This window comes from Aedes aegypti, chromosome 1, assembly GCF_002204515.2.
Source record: "Aedes aegypti strain LVP_AGWG chromosome 1, AaegL5.0 Primary Assembly, whole genome shotgun sequence".
Taxonomy (NCBI): Eukaryota; Metazoa; Arthropoda; class Insecta; order Diptera; family Culicidae; genus Aedes; species Aedes aegypti.
Genome location: NC_035107.1, coordinates 70677145 through 70700487, shown reverse-complemented (window position 1 = coordinate 70700487; position 23343 = coordinate 70677145). Strand labels below are relative to the sequence as shown.

The following is a 23343-nucleotide window of genomic DNA, read 5'->3' as shown; positions in this document are numbered from 1 at the left end:
GAAACTCGCGAACGTTTTCCGCTCCATCCGATCCCGAAACCGACTGACTGTTTTTCTTGCCATTCGTTTTCGGCCCCGTTCGTTCGTCATAACGAACGCTACTTCCACATGTTGACCACCGGCCGTCGTCAGCCGTCCGTGACACTCAACCAGAACAATAAAAGCCAACAGTAAGTAGCCTTACGGGCTAATAAAGAATGAATTCAACGACGACGATGTTGAGGATGACGGCGGGGGCAGGAAAAAAGTCACTCATTCAGTTTAACTCTGCTGCGCTAACGATCGCCACCGAACGAGCAACGACTAATGATAGTTAAGCCAGTCGTGCATCGGCACTTGTTCTGCGTGGATGTGCGTTCGTTAGGACCGAAAGTGAAGCGATTTATTGCCCGAATCAAAGGGTTTCGTTGGTTTTGCGCCATCTGAATGTGAAGCGTCGAACTAACTTTCGTGATCGCGCGCGATCCTTCGACGACGATCGCATGAGTGGAACTTTGAACACGTTACTCGATTGAGTTCGATCTCGAACCGTCAGTTGCCGTTTGACCGTCGTGGGATTAAGTCGTCCGAGTCCGAGAGTTCGGTGATCAGTGTGTGGCAAGTGGTTTAAGTATCAGAGGGAGAGAGAGAGAGTGCGATAAGAAGGAAGGATTAACAGAGTAACATCTTTCGACGACAAGGGATCGACTTTGGAAAGGTCGATCCGTGGCTGCGAACGAAGACAGAAAAAGGATTGAGTTACACAAATTTCTGAACGGGGGAAAAGATCGGAGGTTCGGAGTGAAGTAATTTGAAGATCTTGTGGTTTCCAGACCCGAAAAACAAGAGTGATCACTGTGGATCGGAGAGCGGAAGCATGAAGAGTTCAGGAAGGGATCGGTGTAATCCAAGTTCCCAGCGGTGCTCATCGTGGTCATCGCATAGACGGTGAGAAAAGATTTTGAGGTTGTCGATCTGTCGAAGACATCCAAGTGTAAGGTGATCCTCTGAGACGACTGTTGAGTGGTGTGTGATCTATTTCGAAACAGGTGAAACATGATGGTCGTGATCAGTGAATGATAAAGATCGAAGCCTTCGTTGAGGGAGTCAAGTGTGTTCAGAAGAGAGAAGATTCAAAAAAATGCAACGGATTTTGGGCGATCCCAAAAAGGGGGTATTCTGTCCAGCGGTACTGATCGGGTTGATTGTGGTGGGGCTTGGGGCCCAAGGGTCGGAAGCCCTGACGGACGTAGAATTGGAAGATGACTACCTCGTCGCAACCAAGGAGTTCGAGCAGCAGTGCATCCATCGATGTCCGGACCAGGTTAGTTGAGTTGAACTCAAGACTTCGAAGAGGCGATAAGCGGGTGATAAGCGGGTGCTGTGCGCCCTATGGCAAGAAGCCTCTCCGACTCGGACACGGTTTTTCAGCAGATAAAGTTGAACTAAATATAATATTAAAAAACACGCTCCATCAGAGTTCGAAGACGCTACCGAGAAATCATGTAAACAAATGATTGCTCCCGAGTAAAAGTTATTACTGGTAGATGAGGATGGTGTTGGCACTTGTGCGAATACTCAACAATAAATAATATGTTCGTTATTTGATTCGTATGAAATCCGCCATAATACAGTTGAAATTATGATTCTTGGAAAATAGTATCACTTTTAATTACACTTGGGGAAATCGCTATTCAGACTCAGACGAATGATGAACATTTGTCCATTTTTTACATTATGAACTTTTACCAAAAATATGTTTTCATTTGACTTTGATCAAAATCTGATAAAATCTTCAGATCAGTGAATGATACTTGTTAATTGATTCAATCTTATTAGAATTCATTCAAAACTAGTGTGACGACTTTCCCCGGTGTAGTCTCATCTTAATCGCACTTCGTTGTCATGTGTCTAGGAAAAAGGGAATGTTTGATAAGGATTACCACTGACAAACAAACATGACCAATAAGTGATGTTCAAAGCTGGTATAGGATGGAAGTTGTGCGCTCAGCAGCTGATGGCGCTTTATAGTCAATCTCAGTCGATGTGGGTTTCGAAGGAGAAAGTTCCTTGTTGGAACGAATGCAACTGCAATTTACAATCCATCTTTTTGTGCAACGATGAATTGAATTCAAATACTAGGAATTTTGAACCAACAGTAAGTGCTTCTTGGAAAGGTGATCAATCTTCCATAATTGGATTTTTCCCATCGTTGACAGTTTCGAGAAACTACGAGAATCTCGGTTCAATTGTCCAAAAGTTCTTCAAAGTTTTTACCACTGCATGTTTACGCTGATTGGGAATTCGTGCAGGGATTCTAATGGAAATTCATGTAAACATTTCTCCATGGAATCTCCTCATCGTTCCTTCACCAAATCCTCTATTGGTTCCATCGAGAACCCTTCCAGATTTCTCTTCGAAGATCACCACTTACATATCCCCAGGGATTTCCCCACAGATTCATTTTGGAATATCTACCAGTATAATTGTATGAAAATCTTTGAAAGGGTTTCTTAAAGAAGGTGTCCGGCCATTTGGCCGAATGCCATCTGGCCAAACGGGTCATTTGGCCGAATGCCGTTTGGCCGAATTACGAACAAAAAATAATCCAATTGCTTCAACACTGATGTGTAGGATTCTGTAGAGTGGCCCCATAACTGTGATAGGACAGGTCGTCATTTTTGTTGAGAATGAAAAAAAATTACTTGTTAATTCAGGACGAAGTTGCGAACTTAACATCGTTTCAAGACTCTAAGCTGATGATTGGTTCGTTTCTGGGTTATCAACGGTGTGCTGAAGTTTAAGATGATTTTCAATTATTTCATCCGAAATTTTTCGTTCTCTTGGAAATAGGCTCTTCTTTCGAGTTCTACTGGTTTCATTACTATTGACAATAATTTCGCTTACATTTTGATTGGGAATTATACCTTCTTTAAATCATCGGCAGTTCTTTGTGGTTATACTGATCTAACGATTATTTGCGATACATTTGCTAATGTTTTCATATAAGTGTTTTTATTCTTTTGACAAAAGGCTGTTCTTTCAAAAGCAACGTGTTGCTCATAATTTTTGGCAATTATTTAGGGATTTAACCTTCTTTAAATCTTCGATAGGTCTTCGTAGTTGTACTAATATAATTGTTATTTGCATTACCCTTGCTTATATTTTCATATGAGATTTTTCCTTCTATTTACCAAAGGCTGTTCTTCCATATTTTTTGGAATAAGGCATTAAGAACGTATTATAAACGTTCACAGAGACTTATTCAAAACAGTACAAGGGTTGTTAGAGATGTTACTCTTCCAAAATTAAGTTTGCAACGTGTGAACTGAACCCTGCACCGTTGTTTGCGCGAAGCCGTAAATCAAGTGACTCGGCGTACACTCACGTCAAAGAAGCTAACTGTTTCTCCGTTGTCAAATATTTCGTGTTTGCACAAGCTGCATGTTACTTTGATTGCTAGTACTATGAAATAATTTTCTAAGTACGATTCTTGGGAAATCTAAGCAAACCGATCCTGAAGTCGTTAACCGTTTAAGTCACTGTCAAAAGTTGATTACAAAGGCGATGAGAAAAACCTCAACTAACAGCTGTTCCGGGTAGTAGAGAAGTGAATAGTTGCTTACATTAAGGATGTTCTTCTTTCAGCTCTGACTGTTACTTGGACTCATTATGATGATTTATTCTTCTCCAAAAATAAGCTGTTCTTTGAAATTCATTTCAATTACATGCTAACTGTTACAGTTCCCTATTGTTTTAATTTTCGGCCAAATGGCATTCGGCCAAATGGCGTTCGGCCAAACGGCATTCGGCCAAATGGCGTTCGGCCAAATGACCCTTCACGAATTTCTACAAGAATTCTTCCATGCGTTACTCCAAGAATTCTTCTTCTACGAATATCTCCAACGAATTCCTAATGCATTTTTCGCGGAATTCATTCAAGAATTCTCAGAAAAAATATCTTGTGTTCATCTAGAAATTTTTCCAGGAATCCTGAAAAATTTCAACAGTTATTCGTTCATCAGATTTTTCAAGGTAAACTTTCGAAGAATTGTTTGACATTTTTTCAGGGATTTATAATGTGATTTATCCGTGACTGATCAATAGATTTGCAAGAATTTAATCATTAATAACTTTTCGTATCACTTCTTCAAAATTGTTCCTGAGATTGCTACAGCAAAGATACATACAAGAGTAAGAGTAAATTTATTTAACTCTATCGAAGAGTATTAAACAGAAGCATATCTTGAATATATGATCGATTTTTTAACTAATGTGTTGTCTTAATTTTCTTTTATTGATCAGTTTTGTTCTTTTCTTATTACACGTTAGCCTTATTGACAACCAACAATAGATCTTGAAAAAATGGAAACATTTACTAATTATGACTAATTCTCACCTAAATAAAGCAAACAATTATCGGATTCATAATCAAAGTCACTTTTTAATCCTAGTTAACCCGTATACACCCAGCAAGCTGGAAAATGTTCAAATTGCTGCCATTTTGGCAGTTCTTGACGGATTGCCTTCGTTTTAGTTCGAATGGAATCGTCTGGATGTTCATTTTTTTCCAATAATTATTGGAATTTTTGGAAACGTTCATCGGTTTGGAGTTATTCCGGTGGGTCACTAGGTTAACCTTTACGTTACCGGCCTCCGACAAGGCATTTTCAAACAGCTGCCATTTCGACAATTTCTGTTCGATTTTTTTGAAACTACCCTCAGTTTGCTTTAAAAAGGTTTCAGTTATTTATCATAAATGGACTATTCTGTATTCGAAACCATGCCGGAGATATTCCGGGTTGTACTGGGGTCACGAGGGTGCCAAATTCGGGAAATGTGATTATTTTTTAATTTATTTCAGCTACAACCTTAAAATTTTTTATGTAAAACGTGAGATAATGGTTGATTGTCATCATTTCAACGTAATTTGAATAAGTGGACCGTTCCGGAACATCGTAGTCGGTTCCGCCAGGGCCAGTTTGGGGACATTTCCGTTTCATGTCCAAAACATACCGTGCGACGTCTCAATCTTGATGAATTCGGGAGAACATGTCAATAGAGGAAGAATAAACTAAATTTCAATAGATTTGGCCACTCCTGAGCATCTGACACAGGTTCCGCCAGGGCCTCTTTTAGGACATTTCCGTTTTTTGTCGGAAACATACCGTGCGACGTATCAATCTTCATGAATTCGAGAGAACATGCCAAGAAAAACTTCGGTAAAAACAGATGTGGCCACTCCAGATCCTGGCACAGGTAACATGGTAATAAAAGACGTCGCACGATATGTTTTGGACATGAAACGGAAATGTCCCCAAACTGGCCCTGGCGGAATCGGTTACGATATTCCGGAACGGTCCACTTATTCAAATTATGTTGAAATGATGACAATCGACCATTATCTCACGTTTTACATAAAAACTTTAGTGTTGTAGCTGAAATAGATAAAAAAATAATCACATTTCCGAATTTGGCACCCTCGTGACCCCAGTACAACCCGGAATATCTCCGGCATGGTTCCGAATACAGAATTGTCCATTTATGACAAATAACTGAAACCTTTTTAAAGCAAACTGAGGGTAGTTTCAAAAAAATCGAATAGAAATTGACGAAATGGCAGCTGTTTGAAAATGCCTTGTCGGAGGCCGGTAACGTAAAGGTTAAGTCGGGTGAAAAAGACCCCTACTTCTTTTTCAATCAAATTTAACCCAACTAATTGATATAAATCTGACACAATTTCGAATCGCTTTTTATAGTTTCGACTGCGGACGTCATTTGGTAACTATATTAGAAAATGGGAGCAGAGTTTGCTTCGGTTATTTATGGGACCTCCGTGGAACCGGTTCCAAATAAGCTAATTTAATTATTCTGCAAAACTTGCAAATTTGGGAGTTAAACATTATCATTTAAAAAAAAAAGCATAAATTCATCAAATAAAATCACTTGAAATCACTTGGATTTCTCTAGGAATTTCTACAATGATTTCTTGGGAAACAGTTCCTCGGTTTATTGCACAGATGATTTCAAGGACTCCTCGAAATATTCTTCAAGTAATTTCTCTTGAAATTCCTCCAAAAAATCCTCTAGGAGTTGCACAAGAAATAACTTCATGAATTCATATGATTTGGCATAAAGCCGTTCGGCATAAGGTCGTTTGGCATAAAGCCCTTTGGCATAAAGTCATTTGGCATAATGGCCGTTTGGCATGGTGGTAGGTCATTTGGCATAAAGTCGTTTGGCATAAAGCCGTTTGGCATAAAGTCGTTTGGCATAATGGTCATTTGGCATAAAGTCGTTTGGCATAATGGTCGTTTGGCATAATGGTCGTTTGGCATAATAGTCGTTTGGCATAATGAATCTGGAACCAAGGATTTCTCCAGATGACATTTGTTTTTACGTTTCTATTGAATCTTTCTGATGACATCAGGCTTATTTTGGAGTCAATTGATACAAAATGACACTTTCAATAATCATATACTCTTGAATAAACGAATGCATATAAGGAAAGTTATTGCCAATAGTATTTTATTATTTATCTGGAAATTACCCTTCTTTCAAATAATAATCCTTAAATAAATTTGGAATAAATTGGAATAAATTTTAAGTATTGGAATTATTGGACTAAATATTGGAATAAATTTTTGCACTGCAGGTTTTGATATATTTAGCACAAATTTACCCTTCTTTCAGACGTTCTATTTATTTTTTGATAATATGGTGTTACCATAATCATAGGTATTAAAACGGTTGATTTTAAATTTAAATAAATTTCACCTTCTTTTATACATTGGCTGTTCTCAGGAGCTATATACTTTAATATAATTTCTTTGTTTTCAACTGACGAAAGAGCGTCAATCGATAACATTGATCTGATCAGCGAAAAGAGAAATCTATTACTACAGTTACTTCGATGGGTTGTGCTACTTTTCCCGCTTCTCCGATTAACCAAATTCCCCGAAAAGTTTTAAGCTCTCATAACTGTCGTAACTTTATACATTTCAGGGTGGTGAATGAACTGGCCATCTAATATGCACCCTTCTTTATTTAGTTGGCGGTTCTTTCGAGTTTTACCGTCCTCAGAATATTTGCCAACATGTGTATAGCCGACAATGACAGAATACCTCCTTCTTTTGATTGCTTATCGTTCTTTCTCGTTCACTATCCAGCCACTGAAGACTATTACAGCACCTATTTAAAGTGCACCACTTTTTGGGGAAACCGGTCATTCGGGGAAATGGCATTCGTGGAAAAGGCTTATTATGGGAACTGGCATTCGGGGAACCGACATTTGGAGTAACGACATTCGAGAAAAGTAGCACAATTACTTTTATGATTCTGAACGCAATTTATGATGTCTTTTCGTTTTAATATACCGCAATAATATTTGGCGTCGAATCTTCTATTGGTTTTATCATAAATTTTGCCTTCTTTTAAAAGTAGGCTGTTTTATATATTTATACTGTTTTGTTCATATTTTGCGGTTTTATCAATTCTTGCAAAATGTGCTGTTATAGTGATAATTTCTTTAGTACCTGCCAATATTCAACACATTTTTTTTTGCAAATGCATGATCTTCTTTCGAGATATGCTGGGAAAATATTATTTCAATCACAAATTTTGCCTGCTTTCGATAACAGACGGTGTTAGTGAAGCCTCCAAAATTAAAATTTTTATTGAATTGTTGAAAAGTTTTGCCGCAATTATTTTCTTTTAAAAATGTGTTGTTCATTTGAGTAATGCTGTGAGAATTTTTTTTTTGTGTTAGAGTCTTACACATTTTAAACGAGAAATATTGTGCTCTGCAAGATAAATCCACGTAATGCGATTATCTGAAAATGTCGATATACCGTCGCAGTGGTAATGAAAATCACCAAATGTTTCAGATTTAGCGAATTTGAAACATTTGTGTTCTTGAAGGACGAAAAAATCCAAGCCTACTTGAATTTTGACGTTGCGTTTGAATTGCGCGCATATCTTCTGCGCGTTACCACCGCCGCTGGATGTGGATTTAAAATAAGCGCCGCAATAATATGAGAATAATAACAGAAAATTTAAGATATTTTTGCATTATGCTGCATTGATAGATCTTTAGATTAGAGAGTTTAGTATTTTACAAATAATTTTTCCCTTTTTTATCAAGTAATTTTCATCAAGTGTTACGTTCAAACTGGGACAATTTACTATTTTCAAATATGTAGATCGCAACAAGCTCGAGGATATTATGTGTTCTGGGATGTAGGGAAAATGATTATCTTCCACCAGAACCGTCACGAGTTTTATTCAGTTATGCTCTCTAATGTCACAAAAATGTTTGAAATTCGTTGCTTAGAAAATCTCTGAACGAACATCACGCTATGGGCTCGGTAGGTTTGATCTTGGTAAAAGCTTCAAAAATGCCGATATTCATTCTAAGTCAATCATTATGCCAAACGGCCATTATGCCAAATGACCATTATGCCAAACGGCCATTATGCCAAACAACCGTTATGCCAAACGACTTTATGCCAAACGGCTTTATGCCAAACGACCTTATGCCAAACGACTTTATGCCAAACGGGGTACAATCGTTTGGCATAATGATTGACTTAAAATAAATATCGGCATTTTTTAAGCTTTTACCGAGATCAACACAACCGAGCCCATAGCAAAAAAAAAATGGTAGGTTCTAAACAAGCGTGGTGTTCGTTCATAGGTTTTCCAAGTTAAGAATTTAAAAGATTGTCGTGACATTAGAGAGCAATGCTAAATAAAACTCGTGACGAGTCTCTACATCTCAGAACATAGAGTATCTTTGAGCTTGTTGCGATATACATGTTTGAAAACAGTAAATTGGCAAAGAAAGTTCGCAGTTATTCATCAAGGGAACGCTCATAGAATATTTCGCTGCAGATCAAGCTCTGTCCCAGTTTGGACGTAACACTCGATGAAAGGTACTCGATAAAAGAATGGAATTTATTTTGCAAAATAACAAAAGCTCTAATCCAAAGATCTATCAATGCGACTTAATGCAAAAATAGCCTATATACGAGAGCAGATCAATTTCCGTTTAAAATGTTTGAGGCTTTAACGCAAAAAAAATCTTTTTACAGCATAGCTTCACATCTTTAAAAGAAATATTTGTGGCAAAACTTTTCAACGATTCAATATAAATTTAAACAATAAAGTGCTCATCAAAAACATCGTCTATTATCGAGAGAAGGGAAAATTTGTGATTGAAATAACATTTTTTCCAGCATATCTCGGAAGGAGATCACGCGTTTGCCCAAAAAAGTGTATGTTGAATATTGGCAGGTTCTAAAGTAATTATCATTCTAACAACACATCTGGCAAGAATTGATAAAACAGCAAAATATAAAAATCGTTAACATTTAGCTATACTAAATAATAAAATTTGAATCAGTATAAATAAAAAGAACAGCCTATTTTTAAAAGAAGGCAAAATTCATAATTAAACCAATAGAAGAATGGACGCCAAAGATTATTGCGGCATAATAAAACGAAAAGACATAAAAAAGTGCGTTCAGAATCATCGAAGTGATTGTGCTACTTTTCCCCGAATGCCATTCCCCCGAATTACCGGTTTCTCCGAAAAGTGGTGACGAGTAATAACGATAAACAGTCAAAAGAAGGAAGTATTCTGCCATTCTCGGCTATACACATGTTGGCAAAAATTCTGAGGACAGTAAAACTCGAAAAGAACCGCCAATTAAATAAAGAAGGGTGCATATTAGATGGTCAGTTCGTTCACCACCCGGAAATGTACAAAGTTACGACAATTATGAGTGCTAAAAACTTTTCGGGGAAGTGGGCTAGTCGGGCAAACGGGATATTCGGGGAACTGGCGTTCGGGGAAACGACATTCGAGGAAAAGTAGCGCAACCCCTCGAAGTAACTGCAGTAATCAATTTCTCTTTTCGCTGATAATTTGAGCAGATATATGTTATCGATTGCCGCCCTTATGTCAGTTGGTAACAAAATAATACTTACCCCAAAGAACATCCTATTCATAAAAGAAGAAGAAATTAATTGAAATTTTAGATCAACAGTTTTCATACCTATAATTATGGTTACATCATATTTAGAAAAAAAAAATAGAACAATCAAAAGTGCTAAAAATATATAAAAATCTTCATTGCAAAAATTTGTTCCAATAGCGAAACTCAGAAGAAGAATTAATATTGGAAAGAAGGGTAATTTTTAGATAAATAATAAAATACTATTGGCAACAACTAATATGCTTAAATTTATTCAAGAGCGCATGATTGTTGGATAAAGTGTCATTTTGTATCAATTGACTCCAAAACATGCCTGATGGATTCTATGACACTACCCCGAATGGGTCATTACCCCGAATGCCACTACCCCGAACGCCACTACCCCGAAAGTCATTACCCCGAATGGGTCATTACCCCGAATGCCACTACCCCGAATGGGTCACTACCCCGAACGCCATTACCCCGAATGGATAACATTTTGAGACATATTCTAGTTAGAGAGTGGGAAGATAATTGTACGATTCCTTTTGAGTATTTCACGAGTTTGGCTCAAAAATGTATTTTTAAAATATTAGAAGATAAAAAAGCAGCTAGTTGTTCTGCAAATAATTTTTACACACTAAGATTTGTCCTCTAATTTTGAGAAGATTCACACAGCCACATTGCAATGCTCTGAAGAACAGCCTTTTGAAAAGAAGGGTGAATTTATCATGAGAAGGATAGCTATAATATGTACAAAATTAGGATGTAGTAAAGTCTCTTATTGGACGTCGGTAGCCACTTCCTTTACTCATTTTATAGGTGTCGGGCATTAAGATTAAGATCTTCGTAAAGATTTTGTTTCGTAAACGATGGTAATGGAAGTTCACCCTGAGATAGTCGCTGCATGTGTTGTTCTATGGAACCCGCCTAAAAACCAACCTAATAGACGACCGTTCCGCTATCGCACTTGTACACTTATACATGTCAAAAAATCGGCGGCCTCTGATTGACGCTACAGTAAGAACTTTTGTTGATTTGTGGGATCATTAATTTGAATTTCTGTGAGATAACCACAAAAAAAATATTTTTTTGATTCAAGATAATGAAGAAATGATGATGGCAGAAAAGTGATGAGTAAATCCATAAGAGACCTGTCTCTTTTAATACAAGAAGATAAAAGAAAGGGAAAATTTCCGATTAGAATTATAGCAGGAATTAGTGAATGCCTTCAAGATATATTGCTTTATAAAAAGCTGTTCTATATGGAAATATTAGTGATTAGCTTATCCAACAAAAACGTGAAAGAACAGCCTATTTAAGAAAGAAGGGCAAATTTCTGGTAAAATGTTTGCAGCTATGACGTGAATGATAACTATAACAACGTGATGCTATAATACAACCTATATTCATAAAAAGAAAAATATTTGTTCAAAAACAAAATTGAAATATGTACACCACCAACAAGTCCAAATACCGGTGATTACGCATCTGTTAAGCAACACCATATTGAGGGTTATGGATTCGAATTCCTTTCAGTCAATAAAAGGCTTATTTTATTAAAGCCCATTCACAAATTTCGTAACGCTGAAGGAAGCAAAAAAGTTTAGGGTAGTTGTCCTCAAAATGTTACAGCCCATTCACAATATGTAGAATTACCATACAAAAAAAAAGTACGAGGGGGTGGGTAGGTGTTAAAAATGTCAATTGTTGGCGAAATTAAATTTGTGAATGAACCCTTGAATTGCGAAGGGGCCCACTGAGCTGATAAACAGGCACTGTCTCAGAAAGAATGAGAAGAATATAGCCATCAAGATATTTCAAAAGAATAAATATATGATGAACATTTTACCGACGAATTTTACGTGCCATTAATTACCAGCCTCCATTAGAGACGCATTTTTGCACGCAAAACAAGATACTGTACTGTATCTCATACTATTCGGGGTAATGGCTCATTCGGGGTAGTGGCGTTCGGGGTAATGACCCATTCGAAGTAATGGATTTTGGGGTAGTGGCGTTCGGGGTAGTGGCGTTCGGGGTAGTGGCGTTCGGGGTAATGGGATGGAGCCGCCTGATGTCATCAGAAAGATTCAATGGAAACGTAAAAATGGAAAAATGAGAAATTCTTGGTTGCAGACTCATTATGCCAAACGACTATTATGCCAAACGACCATTATGCCAAATGACCGTTATGCCAAACGACTTTATGCCAAATGACCTACCACCAATTCATATAGGAATCCATCTAGAGTTTTCTTCAGGAATTCTTCCCCAATTACCTCCAGGAAAATCGTTACACGAATTATTCTACGAAATTTTCCTGGTAATCCTCCAGGAAATCCCCTGAAAATTTCTCCAAAGATTCGTTCTGGGCCTCAAAAAATCCGGTAGAGTATTCATTTAACAATTTCTCTAGAAATTTCTACAGAGATCCATCCATGAATTTCTCTAGGAATTTCATCAAAAATAATAAGAATTACTCCCGGGCTTCTTCCGAGATATTTTTTAAAGATTCCTCCAGGAACTCCTTTCCGATTTAAAAAAAAAAATCGCTGGACAAGTTCCTGCAGCAATTCCTGGAGGAACCTCTAGAAAAAATCTACGGTAATTCCTAAAGGAATCCCCGGTTGAATTCCAGGAAGAGTTCCTGGAGAAATTCTTGCAGGATCCTATGGAGGAAATCCCTGGAATATCATGTATTATTTTCGGCTACGCAGTCTTCATTATTAACTACTCTTTAAAAGAAAGTATGCGCAGACAAAAAGCGTATTCGATTCTCTGCCAGCTCATTTCTGGAACAATTTCGAGAGGAAATTTTGTAGAAATTTTCTGGTGCAATCCTTGAAGAAAAAACTGGAGATCTCTGCCGGACTGTCTGTAGAGATTTTCCTAGATGAATCCCTGCAAGAGTCTCTGGAGAAACTCTTGTAGAATTTTTTGAAAGATTATCTAAGCTAATTACTGAAGGACTCCTAGAGACATCTCTGGGGGAATCCCTGAAAGGATTACTGTAAAGATTACCTGGTGAAATCCCTACAGATATTCCTACAAAAATAAGCTGTAGAAATCCCTGAAATTATCCATGAAGAAATTCCTGGACAAATCTCTGGAGGAATCCATGAAGAGGTTTTTCAAAAGCAATTTATGTAGTTTTTACTGGAGGAATGTTTGAGGAGATTTACATCATGTGATCCATGGAGAAGGGAACCTTCCTTAGCCGAGTGGTTAGAGTTCGCGGCTATAAAGCAAAGCCATGCTGAAGGTGTTCAGGATCTTTTCGTAATGGAAATTTCCTTGACTTCCCTGGGCATAGAGTATCATCGTACCTGCCACACGATATACGAATGCGAGAATGACAACTTTGGGGTTGCGGGTAATTTGGCCGAATGCCATTTGGCCGAATGCCGTTTAGCCGAACGCCATTTGGCCGAAAGGGTAATTTGGCCGAACGCCATTTGGCCGAATGCCGTTTGGCCGAAATTGAAAACAAAAGTGAACTACAGTTAGCATGGATTTATTATGAATTTTAAAGAACTTATTCAGCTTATTCATAAAAATAGGAAATATCATAACATGAGCTTTTTAGTGTTAGTTGAAGAAACAGTCAGAGCTGAAAGAAGAACATCCTAAATGTAAGCAGTTGTTCAATGCTATGCTAGTGGTAATAGCCACCAGCAGATGTTTTGGCATCGCGTTAGAAGTTAACTTTTGACAGTAACTGAAACAGTTTGAAACTTATTCGTCCTTCTGCTGGATCGGCTTGGTTCGATCCCTCGAATCGTACTAAGTAATATATGGCATAGTTCTGACATCAATAAGTCTTGGCTTCTTCTTTTCACAACGGAGAAACAGTGTACTTCTTTGACGTAAGTGTTCACCGAGTCGTTTATTGCTATATTCAAGAAACGGTGCAGTGTTCAGTTCCCAAGTTGTAACTTTAATCTTGGAGGAGAATGACATCTCATCTATAGGTTAACCCTTGAGCTAAAAAAATATGTTTTGAAAAGAACGTATTTTAAGCTTTAATTAAATTAATTATGAAAAATATTTCCCTCTTGAAAGAACAGTCTATGAACAAAAGAAGGATAAATCTCTTATGAAAATAAAAACAAGTGCAATGCATATAATAATTTATTTCACCAGTACAACAACAAAGAATTGCCGATGATTTAAAGAAGGAAAAATTCCCAATTAAAATATAAGGTCAATCATTGCCGATAGTAATGGAACCAGTATAACTAGAAAGAATAGCCTATGTGTAAAAGAAGGAAAAAATTCTGATGAAATCATTAAAAACACTTGAGACCTTATTACACCATTGGTAATCCAGTAGCAAATCAATCATCACCTCAGAGTCTTAACGTGAAGTGTGGAGTTCACAACTTCGTCCTGTATAAAAGGGTCGATGTTATCATTCTCTTGGAGCTCTTATATAGTGACAAACATGACGTCCCGTCACATCATAAAAATCAACAAATTAAGGTGAAGATGAATTGAAGCCAAAGTTCAAATTTTCAAGAGCACGGATCTGGAAAACCAAACATTCGTTTGAGCTGAAAACCTAATCGATTGGTCACCACTAGCTAGTGACCAATCGATTAGGTTTTCAGCTCAATCGGATGTTTGGTTCCCCAGATCCGTGCTCTTGAAAATTTGAACTTTGGCTTCGATTCATCTTCACCTTAATTAGCTTATCAGTTATTGGGCCACACTTATGAATCCTACACATCAGCGTTGTAGCAATTTGATTTTTTTGTTCATGATTCGGCCAAACGGCATTCGGCCAAATGACCCTTTCGGCCAATGGCATTCGGCCAAACGGCATTCGGCCAAACGGCGTTCGGCCAAATGGCCGGACACCCAACTTTGGCAAAGAAAACTCTCAGTTAATAACTGTGGAGGTGCACATAAATACATATACTAAGCTGAGAAGCAGGTTTTGTCCCAGTGATGACGTTAATGCCAAAGAAGAAGAAGAAGAAGAAAGAGTCAAGTTTCCGACAAAATGTTCTATTTGCACTTCCTCAAGTATTCATTGGAAGCTCTCTTTGCCAATAAACGACGGAGCATTGTGCCCTTGGGAGTGCGGACGGCATTTTCAATAGAAAACGAATTCCTGCCCATTGATTGAAACTTCCCGTTCGTAGAGAATTTCCCACTTCGAAGCTCGGCCCACCATCCTCGCAAACACTCCACTATCGTTACTTTCGGACGTTTACTTAGAAGTCGGCGACACACAACTGAAGCCCCACAACAACGGCACAGTGATAAAAAGAGGCAAATCTTTTGAAAGAGTGCGAAGTGGTGAACGACAAAAGATGATGCGCGCGAGAATTCCTCCGCTGAAAACATGTGATTTACATAACAAATGATGTATTGTTGAGGGAAGAATCGTCAAACCACCGCGCAAACATCTGTAGTGTTTTACGCTACATATGCGGCATTATCTAACGCCTCAACTGTCAAACAGAGTCGGTTCTGCACAGTAGGCACTGTCTGAAGCTGAAACTTGAGTTTGCTACGCAACATCCAGAGCTAGATTTCACGAATGTTTTCTAGAAACTGCATACCTTTCTATCCCAGCAAAAAATCTGCCAAATTATTTGCCATCCACATTTAGTACATTTAGTTTAAGGTGAAGCGGCGTGTAACTCAAAGAATCATTAGAATCATCATTGATGTAATAGTAGTAGTGTCGCCTTTCCATGTATATTTTCAAAACAAACAAACAAGAAATATAACATTTTTGTCAAGCATATTTTTATGTAAACACATGAGAAATTTAGTAGATTGACGAGTATTGGAAATCAAAATCAACCGTTCAATCGTACATATCAAAAGAAAACATTACAATTTAATGAAGGGCAACGGAATTTCTCTGTTTTTTATAGGATTTATCGCAGATTTTTCTAGCAATTGTTATATGCTTGTTTTCGGAACATTTGCTGCATATTATAAAATCTTATAATTTTGCAAATAGTTTTCCATCACAAGATCACTGATCTAATACAATTTTAATGATTTTTGTGATCAATCCACATTAAGGGGACACGGGAGACCGTGTTATTTTCCCTATCTTTCGTCTCACTCTAACAATAATCATCAAAACTTTGTGGAAGCAAATCTCGAGTTTTAGTGAACCGATGAAGCTGAAAATTTATCGGGTTGTGCACTACATATATAGAATCATAGTGATACATTTTCGCATCGATATATGGAGTGGTTCTTGAGATTTGCTTCTTGAAATGGATAGGGTGATTATGATGACGTCCCGTGCGGCCTTAAATGATATGATTTTACAGATAGAAACTCTGACATCACTGCGCTCAACGATCGCGATGATTGTGCACACACGATAGACGCGTCCCGAGGCATCCCGACGCATCGCACTGTGGAGCTTTTCAATTATTTTGGGTGGTCCAAATTGATAAACACTTGGTATGATTTTATGCTTTGTAGAGATGGTTTCTGTAATTTGAGAGAATCGAAAAACAAACAACGTATGAGTTTCAAGTTTCTATGCTTTACCCAACCTTTCCGTACTGAAAATTAATACAACAGAAAAAAAGTTGGATATTTTAGACTATAAACACAGGCATGTCTCAGTGTGCGGTGGCGGCGTCGATTCACAGCAAGTGAAAACCATCGCCATAATAGTTTTGAATGATGCGGTTGATAAAACATTATAAATATTGGATTCCCGTTTGAAATGTGTTCCTTCAAGGAAAGTGAATGAAACATTTGTTAAGTGGAAGTGTAGTGAACGCAATATGAAATCCAAAAAACAAATGCTTACTGCAGAATTACAATGGAAAAGGTAACACCTTCTATTTACAAGTGTAGTTGTGTGAGGCAATGAAATGCGGCATGAAATCGGAGATTTTTTTTTGAGAATATAAATCTCATGTATATTGTCGCTAAATTGATAATGCTGTATCTGAAAGTGTTGATTAAATATTAAAATACCACCTGAAGCATTTTTCTTCGCATGAATTATCCATTAAATCAGGTGATAAGCAGTTATATTTCATCGATGTTGTAAATACCAATACCATCATAACAATATGTTAATGATTTTGGAAGAAGCCATTTTGTGATGACGTACCAAAAGGCCTTAAGGGAAGAGGATTCAAATTGCCTCATTAAAATCGATAGCATTTTATACACAAATACTATAGTTTTACTATAGCTTTGTAACGTAGGGAGTCAAATACTATTCTTGACACTTTTACTATTTTTTTTTTAAATTATCAAAGATTGATAAAAAAGTAAATTGATACGCACAAAAAGACCTGGTATTCACGATTCAACATGTTTTACAAGACCAGGAATGGTGGTTTTACAGTTTTTTTTTTTAATTTAAATTTCAAAGTTACAACATTGCAGGATTAGATTTATTTAGTTCGAACAAAACCTTTCTCTTGATGGAGCCCATTAGTACCCCAGACAACCAAAGGACGCATAAGAATTGAGGTCAAAAAAGCAAATTACTGCATACACGCACTACACGGTGGATGAAATGTTTGTTTGACGAGTATCCTCGCAAAAAACGCTACATTTTGAATCAATTTCTCGCGTAACTTTTCAAAACGACCTATCTAACATTGAGAGGCCCTTTTTTATTTCAATTTTTTTCTTAGTGATTTGATTATCCGAAAGATTCGATTATTCGGAGTGAAAAAAATGTATCTCTTTAATCAATAACTGAGCCACATTTACCTCTTCTTTTGTTATTTTTTATGAAACGCTAGCCAAGGACACTGTCTTTCAATCTATGGTTCTATAAATCTATAAATTTCTCAAAAACTTTAGTATTTTACTGTTATAATCGAAAGGGCGTTGCATGCTAGTCCGTTGTCTAGTGTGGTGCTTCCTTCAAAGGGCAAATAGCCCACTGGAAGCATTAACGTGTAGTGTCTTTTTTTTTTAAAAATCTCTCTTTGTTACATTGACAGTTAGACCTTCTGACCGTATCTCGGATCGAAAGACCGGGTTTTGCTTTAACGTACCTTACCACCTTACTGTGCAGCTGATGATCCCTGGTTCCAGCTTTATTGAAGATCCGTTGATTCCTTCCCACATTCAGGGTTTCCTTGTAGGTTTTGAACTTTTTGAATTCCTGACAAATTGCTTTTTACGACATCTCCAGCACTTTAACCATTTTGGGATCGAACCGCTTTTAATTTTCGACATGTTTTTTCGATTTACAATTTGTCGGTGTTCAGACATACTGAACCAAGTGCTTTTTCATAGTTTCAGAAAAACTTAATTTGAAATTTATAATTTATTTCATTTATTTATTTATTTATTTATTTATTTATTTATTAAACAACAAATTTAGAAAGAGGGAAAACCCCTTTGAGTGATTTCCTTTGAAATCGTTCTCAAAAGGGCACAAAACCTCTTTATCTTTTCTAATAACGTTACAAAAAAAAAACTTAAAACTAAAGGCTCAACCGGGAATGATCCATATCAGAGCCATAATCTTGAGAAGGAGTTTCAGGAACCAAAAATGGGAGATGATGGAGGAGTTCAAGGGAGGCCGTAGTTCTTGATTTCTGAAACGAAATAAAATAAAACGCAAAACAGTATCATATAACATAATGAATATCATTGAAAAAATCATATAAAATTTTAATTATAGGAAGCGATCTAATACCAAGAATATCACGAACAGATACAGGTACAACAGTATCTAAATTCTTGAAGTTATTTATAAGTTTTTTCCTAGGCAAAATATATTTTTTGCAATAAAAAACTATGTATTCTATGTCTTGATAAGTTTCACCACAATCACATAAATTTGAATCTATAATGTTAATACGATATAAATGACTATTACAAGTATAATGATTAGAAATAAGTCTTGAAATCGTACAAATCAAATTTCTACCAGCAGATAAATTTTTAAACCAAGGTTTTTTATTTACAATTGGTAAAATGGAATGACACCATCGACCTTTGTCACTAGAATCCCAATCATCTTGCCAAGAATTCAAAGCATTATTTTTAAATTTTGCGTAATATTCCGAATGAGCCACATCTCGTTTATAAATAATTCCACGAGTAGCTCCTAATTTTGCTAAACAATCAGCTTGTTCATTACCAAATATATGACTATGGGATGGAACCCAAACAAATCTAATAATGAATCCCCGAGAATGCAAATCATATAACAATTTTCTTAACAATAAAATTGAATAATGGGCTTTAAAATTGAAATTACATGATTCGATAGAATTGATACAGCTCAAACTATCTGTACAAATGATAAATATGTTTGGAGAATAATCCTTTATTATATTACATGTAAAATACAATGCAGTCAATTCAGTTACAAAAACTGAACATGGAGATTGTAATTTGAAAAAATATGCTACATCCATATTATACACTCCAAATCCTGCATTATTATTAATCAATGATCCGTCAGTGTAATACACAAATTTTTGATCAAATCCACAAAATTTACGTTCAAAAAACAATTTAGCATATTGAATACACATATTATTTGGTATTTGATTTAGTTCCCAATGTAAAGATTTATCAATATAGGGTTGAAAAGAATGTACCTTTATATCACAATTGTAAAACGTATTTGATAAAACAGGTAATATATGCTCTGTAGAACAATGATTAAATGAATTCAACATTTTACTAGAAGGATTTAATTTATGTAAATCTTTTAAAATATTTATTAGCGGATGCTTATTTGTGAAGCATTGTACGAGGAATTTACAATTTAGTTCATGAAAACGAATTTTAAGAGGAACAACTCCAGATAAAACTTCAACAGATTTAGTATGAGTAGAATTCATTAATTTCAAACAAATTCTTAAACAACGAAATTGAATTTTTTCAAGTTTGCAAAATGAGTTTGAGTGGCACAACCAAAAGTAAAACAACCGTATTCCAAAATTGAGCGTATTGTTGTTTTATAAAGAACTATCATATCAGAAGGATGAGCACCCCACCAAGTACCAGTAATAGTTCGGAGAAAATTAATCCTTTTGGAACATTTTTTCTGGATAAATTTAATATGTAAACCCCAATTTAATTTTGTATCATACCAAATACCAAGATATTTATATTCATATACTTGTTCGATTTCATATCCATTAAGAAATAGATTTATATTTACTGTAGAATGTTTACGTGAAAATATAATATATTTAGTTTTTTGCACAGAAAACGTAAAACCATTCTCAAAAGCCCCCCCCCCTTTCTAATGGAATAACATTTTGTAAAAGAAATAAATTGTAAATTGAAAGTAAATGAGCTTTCCCTTCGTGCGGTAATTTTTTAAGAACGATAAATTTAATGTTGTCAATACCTGGCGCAGTATTATTGGTAATAGATAATGCTAAATTAAACTCATGTATTGAAAATGGAGAACATAATTCTGGAAAATAATTGGTTGATTGTTTGGTTTTAAAATTAATAGATTGAGGAACAAAATCTGGGAAAATTTTTGATGCAAATTGATCAATCCAATTATCGGAGTACTCCAATAAAGCAGGAGAAGAATTATCATAATTTCTTAAATTTCTTGCTACAGATCACAATGTAGACAATGAAGTGTCACTATCAAGATTCTCAATAAAATGTTTCCAATAATTTCGTTTCTTGAATTTAGTAGTACGAGTAAACCAAGCTTCTGCTTTACAATATAGTAAATAATTTTCTCTAGTACCCAAACGACGAAATTTTTTAAAAGCTTCCGATTTATTTTTAAGAGCAATAGAACAATCGTTATCCCACTAAAACGTAGGACGAATATTTTTTTTAATATTACAAAGAGTTTTCTTTTTCTGTGATTTAAGTGAACTATCCATCATAATTTTAATAAATTTAATATAATTTTCAATTGGGGAATTTAAATCTTGCAAATTAATTAGTGACACAGAAATTAAATCCGAAAACTTACTCCAATCAACGTTTTTGGTATAATTTGGAAAAGAAGAACTTACATTATTACTATTTTGCATTAAATGATTCAAGTGAATCAAAATTGGAAGATGATCACTATTATTTGGATCATTTATTATGTTCCAAGTAGATTTGAAAGATAAATCAGTTGAACACAAGGATAAGTCAATACATGAATTTTTCAATGGAGGAACAGCAATTCTAGTAAATGATCCATCATTTAGAATGTTTAAATTATATTCATCAATTAAATCCATTAATAATGAACCGCGACCATCAGTTCTATCACTACCTCAAGAATAATTATGAGCGTTAAAGTCACCCAAAATGTAAAATGGATGAGGAACACTATCTAAAATCATTTTCAATTCAGATATTAAGAAGTTTGCATTGGGAGGGATATATAAACAAATAATATGAAAATTGTAATCTATATGTTTTATAGAAATAATAACATATTCCAAATGTATATTTAATGATAAATTTATATATTTGAATTCAATGCCATTACGAATACCAATCAAAACCCCACCAAAAGAAATATCTCTATCTTTACGAATTATATTAAATGATGGAATGCGTAGTACTTTTGACTCCGTTAACCAAGTTTCATTCAAACAGAAAATATCAATTTTGTGATGTTCAAGCATAACTCTCAATCTATCTATTTTAGGAAGTAAACTTCTACAATTCCATTGTAAAATATTCAAAATACCATTAGAATTTGAAGCCATTACGATGAAAATAATGAAGCAATGATGGGTCCAAATGTATTCAATTTATCAAGGATGGAGGCAAGAAATGGTAAAATTATTTTAATTATCTTTTTCCAAAAATCATTGAATCCCAACATTTCTAATAATTCCTCCAAAATTCCTAAAATTGGGGAATTTTCATTAACATTTTTGTTATTATTCGACGAATTGGCATTTGTATTCATATTACAATTTGATGGATCAGATTCTACTCGTTGAAAACCTGGAATTATACGGGAAGAGGAAGAATTTAACCGCGGAAAATTTTCATTAAATGACTTTGTATTAGAATCAAATTGACCCTGAACTTCAGAAGAAGATTTTTGAATTCTTTTTCTTTTAGAAGGGGGTTTATAAATAAAGTTATCTAAATTCGAAGTGTCATCAAGCTCATCATCAGTTAGAGATTCATAAATATTAGGAGCAGTTCTATCCTTAGAATTTTTCAAAATTTCAGAATAAGATGACTGATTTTTGTTTTTCAGTTTTTGATTGTATTTGGACTGATTATTAATGTAAACAGGGCAATCTTTCAAAAGGTTATGTTTTTGATTACAATATATACAAAGCTCAGAATTTTTAGTGCAATCTGATGATAAATGTGGTTGACCACATTTTGTACATTTAGGTTTATTGAAGCAAAATAAATTCGTGTGTCCAAAAAGAAGGCATCTTTCACAATGTATTATTTTTGGAAAATAAAGCCTAATGCGAAAAATAACATTATTAACTTTTACAAAATCAAGAAGAACTGATCCAGCAAACGTAATTTTCATACAATTAGAATGAATATATTCAGAGCCTTTATCGTTCAATTTTAATTTTGATAAACGTTGACAATCTAAAACATCAACAGGTGAAATGGCTTGATTTTTAAAAATACCAATTCCGTAATTTATCACTTCATCACATTGAAGAGATTCATCATATAAAACATCATTAATTTCACAGAAATTACATGGTGCATATACACGATATGAATCTGAAAAAAGTTGCGATTCTAAAAGTGAATTTGCATCATCACGAGAACCGAAAACAACACGTAATTTATCAAGTGAAATCTTTTTGATTTCCTTGACGGAAGAATATTTTTCATATATTTTGGCCGAAATCAACAAAACATTTATAGGTATTTGTTTTTTTTTCGAAAATATACTACAAATGGACCGGCAAAAGAAACCGGATATATTTTGATACGAAAAGGTTTTGCAGTAGAAGATGATGGTCCCGGAGGAGGATCACCATCTTTTAGAACTGAACCATTTACATCAATATCCATGATTGGGGTGCAAAAATAAACAATTTAAGAGAAAAAAAACCAACACGAATATGAAAATAAATATATAATACAGTAAAAATGAAAAGATACTTAGCAACTTGAAACTCCACGTGAAATGTCTGGAAGATGAGACTTCAAGCTTCAAACCAGAAGTGTACAACCTCCTCTTGAAAAAATCCTACTCCGCACTAACGATACTTCTTGACGTCCTCCGCGCCACACAGGCTCAATCGAATAGTCCTCTCAATCTGATAGCTTCAAAAATAAATCTCGAGGAGATTTCTCGCTCCACAAGTATCACGCCGACTCCAAAAACTTCCGCCGCACCACACAGGAAAAAGTCCACTGCCGCACCAGACAGGAAGAATGAAAATCAGCTACTCGAATCACAAATGACTCGAGTTCGATTTTCGAATCGCTT

The 23343-nt window shown here is 35.6% G+C and overlaps 1 protein-coding gene across 4 annotated transcripts in view; it reads left to right on the top strand.

Moving 5' to 3' along the window:
- Positions 1-329: 329 nt before the first annotated feature.
- LOC5569551 (proto-oncogene tyrosine-protein kinase ROS) overlaps positions 330-23343 on the top strand; it is a 147424-nt gene continuing 124410 nt past the window's right edge. For all 4 annotated transcript variants that reach the window (XM_021839478.1, XM_021839477.1, XM_021839476.1 and 1 more), the window contains exon 1: positions 330-1303. In XM_021839478.1, coding sequence (XP_021695170.1) covers positions 1121-1303 — 183 coding nt within the window. In that variant the 5' untranslated portion in view covers positions 330-1120. The remainder of the gene's footprint in view (positions 1304-23343) is intronic.